This window comes from Triticum dicoccoides, chromosome 6A, assembly GCF_002162155.2.
Source record: "Triticum dicoccoides isolate Atlit2015 ecotype Zavitan chromosome 6A, WEW_v2.0, whole genome shotgun sequence".
NCBI classification, from domain to species: Eukaryota; Viridiplantae; Streptophyta; class Magnoliopsida; order Poales; family Poaceae; genus Triticum; species Triticum dicoccoides.
The window spans coordinates 81,412,067-81,429,076 of record NC_041390.1 but is presented as its reverse complement, the minus strand read 5'-3'; the positions used below and the strand labels follow the sequence as shown (position 1 = coordinate 81,429,076).

Below are 17,010 nucleotides of genomic sequence, written 5' to 3'. Positions count from 1 at the left end.
GCGAACAAGAAGGCCGGCATCACGAAAGGTATATGTGATATACATGTAATTGATGTGTACCTTACCAGTACTCGTAGTAGCTCCTGGGTATTTGATACCGGTGCGGTTGCTCACATTTGTAACTCAAAGCAGGAGCTGCGGAATAAACGGAGACTGGCGAAAGACGAGGTGACGATGCGCGTCGGGAATGGTTCCAAGGTCGATGTGATCGCCGTCGGCACGCTACCTCTACATTTACCTACGGGATTAGTTTTAAACCTCAATAATTGTTATTTAGTGCCAGCTTTGAGCATGAACATTGTATCAGGATCTCGTTTAATATGAGATGGCTACTCATTTAAATCCGAGAATAATGGTTGTTCTATTTATATGAGAGATATGTTTTATGGTCATGCTCCGATGGTGAATGGTTTATTCTTAATGAATCTCGAGCGTAATGCTACACATATTCATAGTGTGAATACCAAAAGATGTAAGGTTGATAATGATAGTCCCACATACTTGTGGCACTGCCGCCTTGGTCAGATAGGTGTCAAACGCATGAAGAAGCTCCATGCAGATGGACTTTTAGAGTCTCTTGATTATGAATCATTTGACACGTGCGAACCATGCCTCATGGGTAAAATGACCAAGACTCCGTTCTCAGGAACAATGGAGCGAGCAACCAACTTATTGGAAATCATACATACTGATGTGTGCGGTCCAATGAGTGTTGAGGCTCGCGGTGGCTATCGTTATGTTCTCACCCTCACTCATGACTTGAGTAGATATGGGTATGTCTACTTAATGAAACACAAGTCTGAGACCTTTGAAAAGTTCAAGGAATTTCAAAGTGAGGTTGAGAATCAACGTGACAGAAAAATCAAGTTCTTGCGACCAGATCGTGGGGGAGAATACTTGAGTCACGAATTTGGCACACACTTAAGAAAATGTGGAATAGTTTCACAACTAACGCCGCCTGGAACACCTCAGCGTAATGGTGTGTCCGAACGTCATAATCGCACTCTATTAGATATGGTGCGATCTATGATGTCTCTTACCGATTTACCGCTATCATTTTGGGGCTATGCTTTAGAGACTGCCGCATTCACTTTAAATAGGGCTCCGTCGAAATCCGTTGAGACGACACCGTATGAATTATGGTTTGGGAAGAAACCTAAGCTGTCGTTTCTAAAAGTTTGGGGATGCGATGCTTATGTCAAGAAACTTCAACCTGAAAAGCTCGAACCCAAATCGGAAAAATGTGTCTTCATAGGATACCCTAAAGAAACTGTTGGGTATACCTTCTACCTCAGATCCGAAGGCAAGATCTTTGTTGCCAAGAATGGGTCCTTTCTAGAGAAAGAGTTTCTCTCGAAAGAAATAAGTGGCAGGAAGGTAGAACTTGATGAAGTATTACCTCTTGAACCGGTAAGTGGCGCAGCTCAAGAAAATGTTCTTGAGGTGCCTGCACCGACTAGAGAGGAAGTTGATGATCATGAAACTTCAGATCAAGTTGCTACTAAACTTCATAGGTCCACAAGGACACGTTCCGCACCAGAGTGGTACGGCAAACTTGTCTTGGAAATCATGTTGTTAGACAACGGTGAACCTTCGAACTATGAAGAAGCGATAGCGGGCCCGGATTCCGACAAATGGCTGGAAGCCATGAAATCCGAGATAGGATCCATGTATGAAAACGAAGTATGGACTTTGACTGACTTGCCCGTTGATCGGCGAGCCATAGAAAATAAATGGATCTTTAAGAAGAAGACAGACGCGGATGGTAATGTGACCATCTATAAAGCTCGGCTTGTCGCTAAGGGTTATCGACAAGTTCAAGGGGTTGACTATGATGAGACTTTCTCACCCGTAGCGAAGCTGAAGTCCGTCCGAATCATGTTAGCAATTGCCGCATACTATGATTATGAGATATGGCAAATGGACGTCAAAACGGCATTCCTCAACGGCTATCTTAAGGAAGAATTGTATATGATGCAGCCGGAAGGTTTTGTCGACCCTAAGAATGCTAACAAGGTATGCAAGCTCCAGCGATCCATTTATGGGCTGGTGCAAGCATCTCGGAGTTGGAACATTCGTTTTGATGAGATGATCAAAGCGTTTGGGTTTATGCAGACTTATGGAGAAGCCTGCATTTACAAGAAAGTGAGTGGGAGCTCTGTAGCATTTCTCATATTGTATGTGGATGACATACTGTTGATGGGAAATGATATAGAATTCTTGGAAAGCATAAAGGCCTACTTGAACAAGTGTTTTTCAGTGAAGGACCTTGGAGAAGCTGCTTATATATTAGGCATCAAGATCTATAGAGATAGATCGAGACGCCTCATTGGTCTTTCACAGAGTACGTACCTTGACAAGATATTGAAGAAGTTCAAAATGGATCAGTCAAAGAAGGGATTCTTGCCTGTATTGCAAGGTACGAGATTGAGCACGGCTCAATGCCCCGACCACGGCAGAAGATAGAGAAAAGATGAGTGTCGTCCCCTATGCCTCGGCCATAGGGTCTATCAGGTATGCTATGCTGTGTACCAGACCTGATGTAAACCTTGCCGTGAGTTTGGTAGGAAAGTACCAAAGTAATCCCGGCATGGAACACTGGACAACGGTCAAGAATATCCTGAAGTACCTGAAAAGGACTAAGGAAATGTTTCTCGTTTGTGGAGGTGACGAAGAGCTCGTCGTAAAGGGTTACGTCGATGCTAGCTTCGACACAGATCTGGATGACTCTAAGTCACAAACCGGATACGTGTATATTTTGAATGGTGGGGCAGTAAGCTGGTGCAGTTGCAAGCAAAGCGTTGCGGCGGGATCTACATGTGAAGCGGAGTACATGGCAGCCTCGGAGGCAGCACAAGAAGCAGTCTGGGTGAAGGAGTTCATTACCGACCTAGGAGTCATACCCAATGCGCCGGGCCCCATGACTCTCTTCTGTGACAACACTGGAGCTATTGCCCTTGCCAAGGAGCCCAGGTTTCACAGGAAGACTAGGCATATCAAGCGTCGCTTCAACTCCATTCATGAAAGTGTTCAAAATGGAGACATAGAGATTTGTAAAGTACATACGGACCTGAATGTAGCAGATCCATTGACTAAACCTCTCCCTAGAGCAAAACATGATCAACACCAGAACTGCATGGGTGTTCGATTCATCACAATGTAACTAGAATATTGACTCTAGTGCAAGTGGGAGACTGTTGGAAATATGCCCTAGAGGCAATAATAAAATGGTTATTATTATATTTCTTTGTTCATGATAATTGTCTATTGTTCATGCTATAATTGTGTTATCCGGAAATCATAATACATGTGTGAATACATAGACCACAACACGTCCCTAGTGAGCCTCTAGTTGACTAGCTCGTTGATCAAAGGATAGACATGGTTTCCTGACTATGGACATTAGATGTCATTGATAACGGGATCACATCATTAGGAGAATGATGTGATGGACAAGACCCAATCCTAAGCTTAGCTCAAAGATCGTGTAGTTCGTTTGCTGTAGCTTTTCTGAATGTCAAGTATCATTTCCTTAGACCATGAGATTGTGCAACTCTCGGATACCGTAGGAGTGCCTTGGGTGTGCCAAACGTCACAACGTAACTGGGTGACTATAAAGGTACACTACAGGTATATCTCCGAAAATGTCTGTTGGGTTGGCACGAATCGAGACTGGGATTTGTCACTCCGTATGACGGAGAGGTATCTCTGGGCCCACTCGGTAATGCATCATCATAATGAGCTCAATGTGATCAAGTGGTTGATCACGGGATCATGCATTATGGTACGAGTAAAGTTATTTGTCGGTAACGAGACTGAACAAGGTATTGGGATACCGACGATCGAGTCTCGGACAAGTAATGTACCGATTGATAAAGGGAATTGTATGCGGATTGATTGAATCCTCGACATCGTGGTTCATCCGATGAGATCATCGTGGAGCATGTGGGATCCAACATGGGTATCCAGATCCCGCTGTTGGTTATTGACCGGAGAGTCGTCTCAGTCATGTCTGCATGTCTCCCGAACCCGTAGGGTCTACACACTTAAGGTTCGGTGACGCTAGGGTTGTTAGGAAGACTTGTATGTGATTACCGAATGTTGTTCAGAGTCCCGAATGAGATCCCGGACGTCACGAGGAGTTCCGAAATGGTCCGGAGGTAAAGATTTATATATGGGAAGTTGTCATATGGTCGCCGGAAAGTTTCGGGGGCATATCGGTATTGTACCGGGGCCACCGGAGGGGTTCCGGGGGTCCACCGGGAGGGTCCACTTCTTCCGGAGGGCCTTATGGGCTGTATGGATAAGGGAACCATCCCAAGTGGGCTGGGGCGCCACACCCCCCTAGGGCCCATGCGCCTAGGGTTGGGGGAAACCCTAAGGGAGGGCGCCCCCTTGCTTGGGGGGCAAGCCCCCCTCCCCTTGGCCGCCGCCCCCCCTCTAGATCTCATCTAGAGGGGGCCGGCCCCCTTCCCCTTTCCCCTATAAATAGAGGGGTGAGGGGAGGGCTGCAGAGAACATCCAAGGCCCAGCCCCTCCCCTCCCCAACACCTCTCCTCCTCCATAAGAGCTTAGCGAAGCCCTGCCGAAGTACTGCAGCTTCATCACCACCATGCCGTCGTGCTGCTGTTGGAGCCCTCTTCCTCAACCTCTCCCTCTTCCTTGCTGGATCAAGGTGCGGGAGATGTCCTTGCTCCGTACGTGTGTTGAACGCGAAGGTGCCGTCCGTTCGGCACTAGGATCTTCGGTGATTTGGATCACGTCGAGTACGACTCCATCAACCCCGTTCTCTTGAACGCTTCCGCTCGTGATCTACAAGGGTATGTAGATGCACTCCTCTCTCCCTCGTTGCTAGATGACTCCATAGATTGATCTTGGTGATGCGTAGAAAATTTTAAAATTCTATTACATTCCCCAACATCACAATCATAGTTGAGGTCATTCACATCTTCGCTAGATCCAATCTGCAGCTTATCTAGTTTGTTTTGGAAAGAGGGGGAGAGAGAAAAAAAGATAAAAAAACGAGAGAAAAAAAAGTTAGAGAAAAAAGAGAAAGAAAAAAAGTGTGAGGAGAAACAAAAAGAGAAGAAAAAAACAAAATTCGGATCTATCTAGACGCAATCTCGTAGTTGAATTCGGATTGGAATCTGTTGTGTGCACTGTTCAATAAAACAAGCATAACTTCCTCATATGAAGCCCGTTTTGGCTCCGTGAATATTCAAATGAAAGTTAGAGACGAGCCACATCTAATAGTTGCAGAAGCTAGTTCAATATTTGGCACCTCAAAATCGGCTTCTAAATAGGTCATTTTTCCCTCCGAAGTTCACAAACACAGCTTATTCCAGTTTTTCAATCCAGTTTTAGAATTTTTTGACTCCTCATATCAACTCGGAATTGAGTGATTCCTTTTGCGTTTGAAAGCTTGAGTCAATACCATTCTTGAAAAAAATATCAAAATTTGGCACAAATTTTTCTATAGGAAAGTTGGAGAGAAAGTTGTTAATATATGCTGCTTGGCTGTTGTTTCACATCATTATCTTTACGGCTATTGTGATCTTCACTTATATTTTGCTGTCCAGAGCTAATTCATATCCTTTATTGATGCTAGTTGTGCTACGGCGTGACCTCATTAGTGTTCTAGGCTCGCGTCTCTAGTCCGGTCTAGCCTAGGACCAGCACAGTGCCGTCGTTGAGCGTTTATTCAACATTGCATCTCTCAATTGATTATTGCTAATCTTTTGCTACCATATATAGCCAACCCAGCTCCAAATATTTCTACACCGTGTATACGTACGTTCCCCTGGCAATCGCTTTACACAATCTTCGGAGTTATTTGACACCGCTGGTTGCCTGTCACCACCTGCCGCATGGTAAGAACTTGTAAGATATTGATATTTGCTTTACTGTGAGCACTTTACAACCACATCCTAGTAGTTCATAGGAACATTATTCTCGAATTCTCTTTCTTATTTCTACTAATCATGTCAGGTTTCGGAGATAGAAGTTCTTGGACGACGGACACATCTTCACCATCACGAGAGTTGGGACAACACACAAATGCACATGGTCAGGTTATGTCTTTACCATCATTTGAGGGTAGATTTAATCCTGCTATTTATCTAGCTTGGGAGCTTGAAGTAGAACAAGTTTTTACTCACCATGATTTTTCTGAACTTGAGAGAGTACGAGTTACCACTAGAGCATTTACTGGTTTTGCTTCTGCTTGGTGGACTGTACATTGTAAGAAAAAAATTGATAACCAACCCACAACTTGGAAAGTTTTGAAAGCTGTAATGAGACAATAATTTTTTTCTCCTTACTACCATCGTGAATTGCTTCGCAAATTGGAGCAATTAAAACAAGGCAGTAAGACTGTTCATGCTTACTACCAAGAGTTCAAATCTTATATGCATCATTGCGACATGGAAGAATCTGAGGATGATACAATGAATAAATTTTTTGGTGGTTTGAACCATGATATCCGTGCAAGATTTCAGTATATTCCTCGTTGCATTACTGGTATGTATGTTCGTGCTTGTATCTTTGAGAGACAGATACAGGAGGATGCATTGGGTGACAACAACAACTACTATTCCAGTTCATGCTCACCACCGCCGGTTGGTTCCTTCATCGTTGCACCTACTAGAGCAGCCCCACCTTGGATTGTGAGCGTGACATCATCTCAAGAGTATGGTACATTGTCAACGTCCGTACCTACATCAGTTACGTCTTTGCGACAAGGTAACAATAAATGTATTGATGATATAACTTCACATGAGAATGATGCATGCCTAGTTAACTTGAATGCATCATGTGTTGAGTTACCTGTTGATTTGAGCACACCACCTATTTTAGAGAATCTTATTACTGTCATGAATGCGTCATGTGATCAAATAACTGAAATACCAACAATTTTGAGTGCACCTATTGAATTAACTGTTAATGCAAAAGAACCAATGTTTAATCATTTTGATATGACCTCTAATCTTGGTGATGATTCTATATCCAATGAATTATTGCGTGTTTGCTTATTGAAGCATGTTGTAGCATGTAAATTTGATGCAAGTAAGGTTTATTCACCAACGTTGGGATGGTTTAATGATGAACATTGTTAATCCTTTGATATGAATAAGAGCTTCACTTATATGTGCAAACTGAGTTGCAATATTTTCGTGCCTTCTACTTCTTGTGATAATACGGCTTCAGATTTTACAAACTATGAAAATTACTCATGTATACATGTGTCATTTGTGCAAAAACCAAGGGAAGTAAAAATGGATGACATATACATGTACAACATGTACGCCTTGTCTTTTTTGTTAGCCACATTTCAGATTAAGCAACGCCGATGACGGCTTTGTTTTCAAGAAGGGGAGGATAATGAGGACATGACTACCTTGGATATGACCAAAAATATTGCATACATGTATATTTGTGACGTGATTTCTAATGCAAACTATGCAATAATTAATTATGTCATCCAGAACAAAAAATACTTCACACACTTTTATGTTTTGTCTAATTGCAGGTGTATGAGACATTTGTACAATCCACATATGAAGATAAGGGAAAATGAGAAGTTTATGTTCTGTTCAAAAAGTCCTCTCACGTCACTTTTGGGCCAAGAGAAGATAGAGTCCAAGTCTCTCACGTTCTGAATTCAGATTCGGACTGTACAGACATACCTGACTCAAAACGTCAACAACTTTTTCATACGGACTCCGAATTGGGTGATTCTTTTTTATTGGAAAGTAGATTTCGTGCTCGTTCCAACCCAATTGGAATCACCTTCAAATTCGTCCTGAGCATTGAGATATCGACGAAACAATCTGACGCTGCAGTAGAATCCGAGTCAAACAACAAGTCCAAAGATGTTGCATCACCTCCACTTGGGCCCATGAGCCTTGTACGACGTAGGGTTAGTTTTAGGCTGCCTTGGGACGTCCTCCCACCTCCTTGGCCGCCATCCCTTGCTCCTATATAAGTAGCTTTTTCCTGGGGATTTGTTTAGTTAAAAGTTAGCCATTGCAACTTCGTGTACTTTGTTTGTGTCCAACGACCAGACCAAGACCGTTTTCGGATCCCCACCTTTATCAATACTTCATCTATATTCGCAATATTCAGATTGCTTTATCATATTGTTGCTTGTTCTTCGATTGCCTGCATGAATAGACCCTCGTGGTCAGGCTGACCGTGCTTCCGGCATCGTCAGTAACCTCAGGAGATTGGTTTAGAGATTGCTAAGGCGCAACGTCGTGCACGTTTATAGTCGGATCGCCAAAGTCGTCTCCACCAAATCGATAGTTATCATCTCATCGAAAGATCGGGACCCTCGCCTCTATCACTATATAAGTTGCAACTCCACCAAAGGAGAATTTTGCTTCCTACAACAATCACCCAAAAAATTGAAATATGCTACACTATTGATTTGACAGCGAACTACATATATCAGTTGCAAGTCTAGCAAAGGAGAATTTTGTTAATAATGTTTTCCGAGTTATAAGCAAGGATACAAACTATCTTATATATATCCGCATTCTTGCCTAACAAAGGCATGATAACATAAAGATCAAAATTGTCCCAAGACTGACAGCAACGCAAGCTCACAAAGCCGCCGCAAACAGAAAAGATAGGGCTGGGAGTGGAACCTCGATGCAGACCGATGTCGACAGATCAGTACGGCGGCGGCTGGATTCTCCGGACCGGCAGATCACGCCGCCGCCAGCGCAGCTGCCGGACGACCTGATCCACTACAGCATCCTCGCCCGCCTCCCCTTCCGGCTGCTCCTCCGCTTCGCCCCCGTCTGCAAGGCGTGGCGCCGCCTCATCCTCCACGACCCCGTCTTCGCCCGCGTGCAGGCGCAGTGCCCCTCTCCGGCCTCCGGCGTCCTCGCCCGCTTCCACCAGGGCCGGCTCGAGGTCCTCACCCCCGGGGCCGCGGCCGCCGCCGTCGCCCCGCCGGACGCCGGCCTGTCCTTCTTGCCCATCGTCGGCGCGCACCGGCAGCACCTCCGGCTCTGCTCTACCACGAGCGGCCTTCTTCTGGTCACCACCGGCAGCACCTTCTGGGTCGTCAACCCAGCGACGCGCGCGTTCCGCACCGTCCCCTACTCCGGCGAGGGCGCCTTCAGGGCATGCCTCGCGTACGACCCGGCGACGGCGCACAAGGAAAGCTACCACCTCGTCGTCCCCGCCCGGGCAAACATGGAGCTGCGGAGGTTCTGGATCTTCTCTTCTCGTCGCTCTCGCGCGGGTGGCGCGCGTCGTGGGCGACCGTGCTGATGCCGCCGTACGGCGGTGTGCAGCCCAAGGCTTTACACCTCGGCGGGCTCTCGTACTGGCTTTGCGGCCGGGGCGACGTGCTCTGGTACAACTACGGCGCTGACGCGGCGGGAAAGCTGCTACCGCCGCCGCCGCACGGGAGGAAGAGGCCGTCCTCCCTGGTCGACGGAGGAGGGTTCATGGAGGGCAGCAGAGAGCTGGTGGCGTGGCACGGGCGGATCGGGATGGTGTCGGCGAGCCCCGCCCTGCTGGCCGTGTGGGCGCTGTCATCGTCACCCTCGGCCTCGGGCAATGCGTCGTCGCCGGCGCGGTGGGAGATGGTGCACCGGAGGAGCTGGGACGATATCCCTGGCATGGCGCCCCCCGCGTCGCGCTTCCTGTGGTCGGTGGTGCCGGCGGGAGTGGACGTCGGCGCGGAGGAGGTCTTGGGCCTGGCGGTGCGGATCGGGTTCACGCAGCGCCGCCGAGTGGGTGGCGGAGTTGACAACGAGAATGTGTGGCGTCGCGAGGTGTTGCGGTACGACATGCGTACCGACGCCACGACCACGGTGGCGGAGCTGGTCGGGAAGGAGAAGCACGACGACTTCGTGGTCTTCGGCTACCACTCCAGCATGGCGTCATTGTACTAGCAGCTAATTAAAAGCTCTCCGTCTCAAGGTTTTTTCTGATAGTAATTTGATGGAACTCGATCATCGCAGGTACCGATAGTATTCTGGATATTTCACTTTTCAGCTATCTATCTACCTCTTCGTTTCTAAATATACAAGGCTTTTTAAAGATTTCAATACGGACTACAAACAAATGTATATAGACATATTTTAGAGTGTAATTCACTCATTCTGCTTTGTATGTAGTTTATATTGAAATATCTAAAAAAAGACTTATATTTAAGAACAAAAGGAGTATTGTATTATCAAAACAAAATGGTTTATTTGAATCTTTGAAAATCCTAGCTATTCATAGCATGATTTTGTGCAATCTCAAAGAGGAAGCGGTTATTTTCAGGGGATAGGGAGATGTTTACTTTTGCTACCGATTTCTACAAGAAATTTTTGGTCCTGCAGAATCTAATGTACATTTTTTTTGCGGGATAAGATGTATCGCTCCGTAAACTAATATAAGAGTGTTTAGATCACTAAAATAGTGATCTAAACGCTCTTATATTAGTTTACAAAGGGAGTACATGTTTACTTAGGACCTGAGAGTTATTAGATACAGTTTTGCTAAAGCACATCTAGATGTGTCATAAGTATTGCATATCTAAGTCCTAAGTCATTGATCTTACATGGAGATTCGTGTGTATATTTTCTTTTTTCCTTTTCATTTCCTTCTTATACTTGATTGAGTGACTTAGATGTGCAATAACTAGATGATCATCTGGAATTAAGTAGTACTGCCATTTTTCAATTATAGCATAACAAGGCTGCTAGCCTGATGGTTTTGCTAGTGAATTTTATCTGCGGTTTTGGCCATTCGTTTATGGGGATTTGTATTTTTTTTTTAGTTCTATATATCATGGTAGGCTTGATCTTGTTAGGTTGAACTATGGTTTGTTAACTTTGTTGCTAATTAAGGGTACATGAGGTGATAAAAATCAGATATTTAGGTTGCATTGCTTTCTTAATACCTTTTTGAAAATCTTTACAAAAGTTATTAATAATAGATCTATTACTCTAACTGATAAGATTATTTCTTCTCTTCAAACATATTCCACAAAAGGGTAGGTTTATTTAAGATGGGTTAATCATACTCTATTAAAAATTAATGAGGTGGTTAGAAAGAAAAGAGATGATTCAAGCCAATGAGATTGTACTTGAATGGGGAGGGGGAGGGGGACCGCTTCTCCCGTGTCGCTCTCGGAAGCGACGTCGAGGCTAACCCTAGCCCCAACCCCCGCATCCTCCACAAACCTCCTCTACACTCGCTGCCGATGAAAGGTGGCGTCGGGCGAAGCTCGGTCGGCGGCGGGGCTCGTCCTACCCCCCCTGGCGAGCGGCGGAAGCGCGAGGCATGGCAGAGCAGCGGGGGTGCGGCGATGGCGAGGCGCTCAGCGGGGCGGTGGTGTGGAACGACCTTCAGGCCGTGGTGTGTGGCAAAGGCGTAGCGCCGGTGTCGGACAGGCACAGGGGCGGCAACGTGAATGCGAATCGAACGCTAACCTGACGTTGGGGGTTAGGCTTTGGCCTCCCTTGGTCGGGTGGCGACGAGGCGCTCGGCGCCTCCATTGGCTACCTTCGGCGCGGATCCGTCAAGCAGAGGGCTTGGTCATGGCGGGGATCTCATGCGCCCTACCATGATCCGGTTCGATCTCGTGCGATGGATGCACTAGTTGGCGATGTGGTCACAATAGCTCGGGCGACGGCGGTTGGCGTTCCGTGGCGGGACACGGGTCGTGCTGGCTCCTCCCTTCTCCTAGGTTCATGTCGACAACACGGGCTACTTGCATGGCGGAGATGGCCACGTCATGGGGCTCATACTTGGGAAGATCAGATTGGGGTTTGTGGCGGTTCAGAGCTCTTGCTCCAGGTAAGTGATGATGTGCTCGGTCCGTGTTGTGCCCGTGGGCAATGAGGTCTCTCTCCCCGTGGGTGCGGTGCTCTATGGTGGTGGTCGGGTCGCTGCTATTCTGTCAAGCAGATTGATGTCGAAGGTCACAGGCATGGCGTCATGTGAGCTTGCTCAACGACAGCCGTCGGTAGTCACAGGGTTGTATCTTCACAGGTTCACCGGGACCGACTGGAGATGCAGGTATGGGCGCCTCCTACCCAGGCCCGGCCAAGGGGCCCCCAAGTATGTTTTGTGCTTTTGTATGGGCCTATTGCCCTGACCCAAATGCTAAACAGATGAAGTATTACATACCCCGTCCGCAAAAAATGAGCGTAGATCGTTTTCCTCTGATATCCTTCCTGTGACGATTGAATTTGAGATCTGTTTGCTGCTACGATTGATGAATGGGTCAGTTATTGCATGCGAATAATTAGGAGTTGTTGCCAAAAAAGCTCCTGATTTCCTCCCTTATCCACCAGCCGAAAATAGTGCATCCAATTGTTTTGTCTTGAGATGTGCGTCTGATTTTTGGACTAACTTGTAGTAGCGTACAGCCACGCCAAGTGGATCGAGGGAGATGATAGATCGCTTCCTGATATCCATCTCCTGTAGAGCCCCGAGTCAGGGGAGGGCCGGACCGCCGGAGTTAGCCATGTCGCTGCCTCCCACGCAGCCATGCCGTCTCGCCGAGAGGCCTCGCACTGTGACGGCGAGATTGCAGTTACAGCGAAGATAGGTATGCCTATGATCTCTGTGTATAGCTAGCGTATGCCGTATCGGAGTTTATCCGGATGATTTATCAAAATTCATCGAAATTCCTCTGCATTGGTGCAACATTAGACATTATTTATGTAAAGATGATATTGGGGGTTATAATATTTGCGAAAGATATTTGAGTTTGCCGACTCATTGATAGTTGCCACATCCATAAACTAATGTTGATTTGGATGACAAGGATTTTGCATATTACAATGTTGACATCAACATGGATAATAATAATGTGAGTTATCTTTGGCTTTTAAATCATCTGCAAGTCCTTGGAGGTGCCAAGTTTTACTATGGGTGCTTATGATCTAAGAAATTGGGATAATCTCAATGAAATAGCTAGTGAAGAAGAGACTTATATAAAACAAAACTAAAATTGTATTTCCTTTAGCTGACAATTCAAAATAGTTATTTAATAGTCTTTTATGGTCTACCGTAAGGACCCCGAGTTATAGTTTCGTCCCGGACCCTGAATTCTCAGGACCGGCCCTGCTCCTACCATGGAGGCGTCGACCCACAACCCATGGTTGATGCTGGGCTAGGAGTGAAAGAAGACACCTTCTACTCTTTCTACCGCAATGTGGGCAGTTAGTGGTATCTCGAGCATGGATGTCGTGGGGGCGGGACATGTTGGGTCCCACCATTAGAATTCCTGGGGAAAGAGAATTTTGGATGGTCAATGCATGGAAGGACAACGACCAACGCGTGATGCTCGATCGAGCGTTCCAACAGCGCGGCCGCGAAGGAGCTTTCCGGCCTTCCTACATGCTTTTTGATGCTTAGCAAACCAAATTTTCTTATTTCCTTGAGGGTTTAATATATCCTTTTCCAGATTTTTTTTCCTTCCAAAAGTAATAGTAACCCTGTGTTTGTATTTTGTACCTTCCACCAATTTTAACGGCATCTGCATTTGATAGCCAAGTTGTTCATGATGTTCCGAGCGACTTGGGTGATATGAAAGTTCATCACTAGGAAGCGGGGGGCACCATGGCGGCGGTGATGGCTTGGATAATTAATTTTATGCCCCTACTTGTATCCCATCGATTTGATTTGCTGCTAGTTAAAAAAAATCAGTTTTGCCCGAGTGTGTTTGCTCCTCTTATACTTTTGCCCTTTGACCATTTGATCGTTACTTTGAAAACTTCATAACAAATTCATACTAACCAGAAAAATGAAAATAAGATATCTAAATGTTCTAGAAAAACATCATTTATATGTGCATGTCATTTGCATTCATGACAAATGTGTTCGACTCCACCAATTTTAACGGCATTTCCATTTGATAGCCGAGTAGTTCATCATGTCCCGAACGACCTGGGTGATATGAAAGTTCATCACTAGCTAAGAAGCCGGAGGCGAAGGAAATGGTACGTCTAGATGTCCTTCCAGCATTAAGATGGCGGTTTTGATGGACGGCCTAGACTGAGGTTCTCCTTGCACGCACAAGAGCCCAACCTTCACCACCCTCTCCACGGCCGCCGTATCGACCTCCTCCTCGCTTTTCATGGCCCTCTTCACCTCACCCTTCAGTAGGCACTCATACACCAGCTCCATCAGGGTTTGCTCCTCGCCGGCCTCCTCCATTTCCATGTTCCTCCTGCACGTCACGATCTCCAGCAGCACCACGCCATAGCTGTACATGTCAATCTTCGCCGTGACAGGGCCCGTGCCCCTGTACCACTCGGGGGCCAGGTACCCACGCGTGCCGCGGACACCGGTGAAAGTGCGTGTCATGTTGGAGCAGTTTGGCAAGCCCGAAGTCGGCTATCTTGGCCGTGCCGGCCGCGTCTATGAGGATGTTCTGCGGCTTGATGTCATAGTGGATCACGCGGCTGCTGAGTTCGTCATGGAGATAGTGCAGGCCCCGGGCCACGTCGAGCACGATGCCAAGGCGGTCGGACCATGGAGGCGTCGAGGCAGCACCCCTGAACAGCAGGTCGGTCACCGAACCGTTGCTCATGAACTCGTACACCAGGAGACGGTGCGCGCCCTCGTGGCAGAAGCCGAGGAGGCGGACCAGGTTGCGGTGGCTCGTCCGCCCGATGGCGCGCACCTCTCTCTGGAACTCCTGTTCGCCATCCTCCACGAGCTTCTCCGGCCGCTTCACGGCGATAGCCTGCTCGCCGTTGCGCAACGCACCTTTGAACACCGTGCCGAACGCGCCGCGGCCCACCGGGTCACGGAAGCAGTACGTGGCATGCTCCAGTTCCTGGTAAGTGTACAACCTCGGGGGCGCTGCCTCCTCCTCCTCCAAGCCTTCGCCGTCGTCGGCGCTCGCGTTTGCAGGTGCCACGTTCCGAAGCACGGCCCTCCGTTTCACGTTGAGCAGCCACCCGGACGCAATGAAGGCCGACAACGCGACACATGCCAGGATGCCGATGCAAACCAACACGATGATGGTCGTGCGCCCAACGGGTTTGTTGTGGGTGCCGCTGCTGCCTGTCACCGCTCCCGCGGTCTTGACGAACATCGTGTATCTGTCTCCAGCGCGGCCGTACCGCAGAGGGAGCTGCTGCTTGCTGCACGTGCCTTTGTCGGTGTCCCGCAGCACTGCGACGCACAAGCAGTCGGCCATGCATGCCGCCACACATTCTGGCGCGCTCGTGGCCTTGCTCACCGCGTCGTACGTTATGTCTGCCCACTCCATGTTCGGCATGGACTTCACGAAGAAGTCTGCGGCGTCTTGTTGTTGCCCCCCTTTACAGTCGCCGGCGCTGGAGTTCACCGTGCAACCGAGCTCCGCATTGCTCGCGTCGAGAAAATCGAACCCCGGCGGGCACAAACAGCTAGGCCGATCCTGGTCAAGGACACAGTAGCTGTTGTGCCCGCAAACACCATGTATATCGCATCGATCGGTGAGAGCGCTCCATATGACGGTGGTGGTATTGGTCGCACCGCCAGACACGGAGGTATGGCGGTACAAACGCAGAACTCCATCAGGATCAAGCGTGAGTCGGTAGTAGGCTTGCTCTCCCGCTTTTAAGGCCCTAGACCGTGTCAGGTTCTTGGTAAAGCTGCCATCGTTGTTCACCAGGTAGAGCAGGCCACTGGTATCAAGGCGTAAAATGAGGGTGAAACCCAAATCGAACGTCCCCGTGTTCCAGTACGACGAGGCTGGGTCGTTCGGTGTGCTCACCGGGTACAACACCAGGTTGTCGTCCTCTTGCTGGTTGACGAGCCGGTACTTCCCTGCGGCCTTGTTGATGTCGGACAAGCTGGAGAAGAGCTGCGCCGCTGGCATGAGGTCCTGCCCGGCGACCAGGGTGTCCGTCGGGGACTCAAACGTCTGCCACACCACCGTGTCATCAGCGCCGAACAGCACAAAGTTGCCGTCATCGCGCATGGCACCTGTCACGGCCGGCCTTGATGGCTGCGCGACGGTCCTGTCGTGGTCGCCCGCGCCGGTCCAGAGGAGACGGCCGTCGTCGGCGAGCCTTAGCGTGCCGCGCGTTGCCGTGTCGTTGCGGTTTGCAGTCCACGTGATGGTTACGTTGGGCGCGGTGGCGTGCCAGACGCCAACAGCGAGGCCGCCTTCTGTGGCGTAGAAGCCGAAGGAGAAGCGGCCTGACGGGGACGACCAGCCGGCGCCTGCGTCGGCCTTGAGGGGGGACAGAGATGTGATGCCCGTTTGCGCGCATGAAAAGTCAAGGGAAACAAGCGTGGCTAGCGCTAAGCACAAGAGCAGATGCAAATGGTTGGCAGCCATGGAGCTATACTTGCTCGCTAAGTGCCTGGAGTACGATGATTGCACGTACTAGTAGCAGTACTAGCTAACCAACCATTCAACAGGTCAATCGTGTTTTCTCAAGGAAGACGAGACTTGTTGTTGGGCGAAATATTCGTAGCTTCGACCATTCCATGGAAGAAAACGGACGACGGAACGTAGCTCTCGGTGATTAATCAAACTAGCAGAGAAGGCGTGCCGGCAGAGTGCAGACGATTGGATAGTGATACTACGGACTTCTTCTGTGCCCGTTGCCGGCCGCGACGCATAAAATAATGGCGCCGGCTATGGATAATAGCCCGTGCTACGCGTCCGCCAGCTCCAAAGGGTTTTTTAGTTTCTTCCCTCGTTCTTCCGCCTCGCAGATCCTTGAACGATTTTGTCCAGTCCTTTAGATATCTCAGGACTAGGCCAAACACCTGTTTCGTAGAAATCAAAGAGCATCTATAAACACTATAGCATTTCTACAATTCCACCGCCCCCACGGAACCGTAGATGTGATCACATTTAACTGCAAGTGTTTTTCTCGCACAGCCACCATCTCGCCGGTGACTTGAAATTAGTGATGGACAAATTAAACAAAGTTTCGACCTCTTTCCACATCAATCTAGCCACTACACATTCAAAAAACAGGTGAAACACCGTTTCTATCTCAGTGCAATGCACACATTCTAGGGGTTCTGGCAGTCCTC

The 17,010-nt window shown here is 48.2% G+C and overlaps 1 protein-coding gene and 1 pseudogene across 1 annotated transcript; one reads left to right on the top strand and one right to left on the bottom strand.

Annotated features, from left to right (window-relative positions):
• The first annotated feature begins 8,652 nt into the window (after positions 1-8,652).
• Positions 8,653-10,022, top strand: LOC119315245 (annotated as a pseudogene).
• Positions 10,023-14,236: 4,214 nt separating this feature from the next.
• LOC119318769 (G-type lectin S-receptor-like serine/threonine-protein kinase LECRK1) lies at positions 14,237-15,937 on the bottom strand. Its single transcript, XM_037593362.1, has one exon. It carries the CDS (start codon positions 15,935-15,937, stop codon positions 14,237-14,239), a length of 1,701 nt encoding a protein of 566 aa, XP_037449259.1.
• Positions 15,938-17,010: the final 1,073 nt, after the last annotated feature.

Coding starts and splice junctions, on each gene's coding strand:
- LOC119318769 (XM_037593362.1), bottom strand. CDS start 15,937: ATGCGCGATGACGGCAACTTTGTGCTGTTCGGCGCTGATGACACGGTG.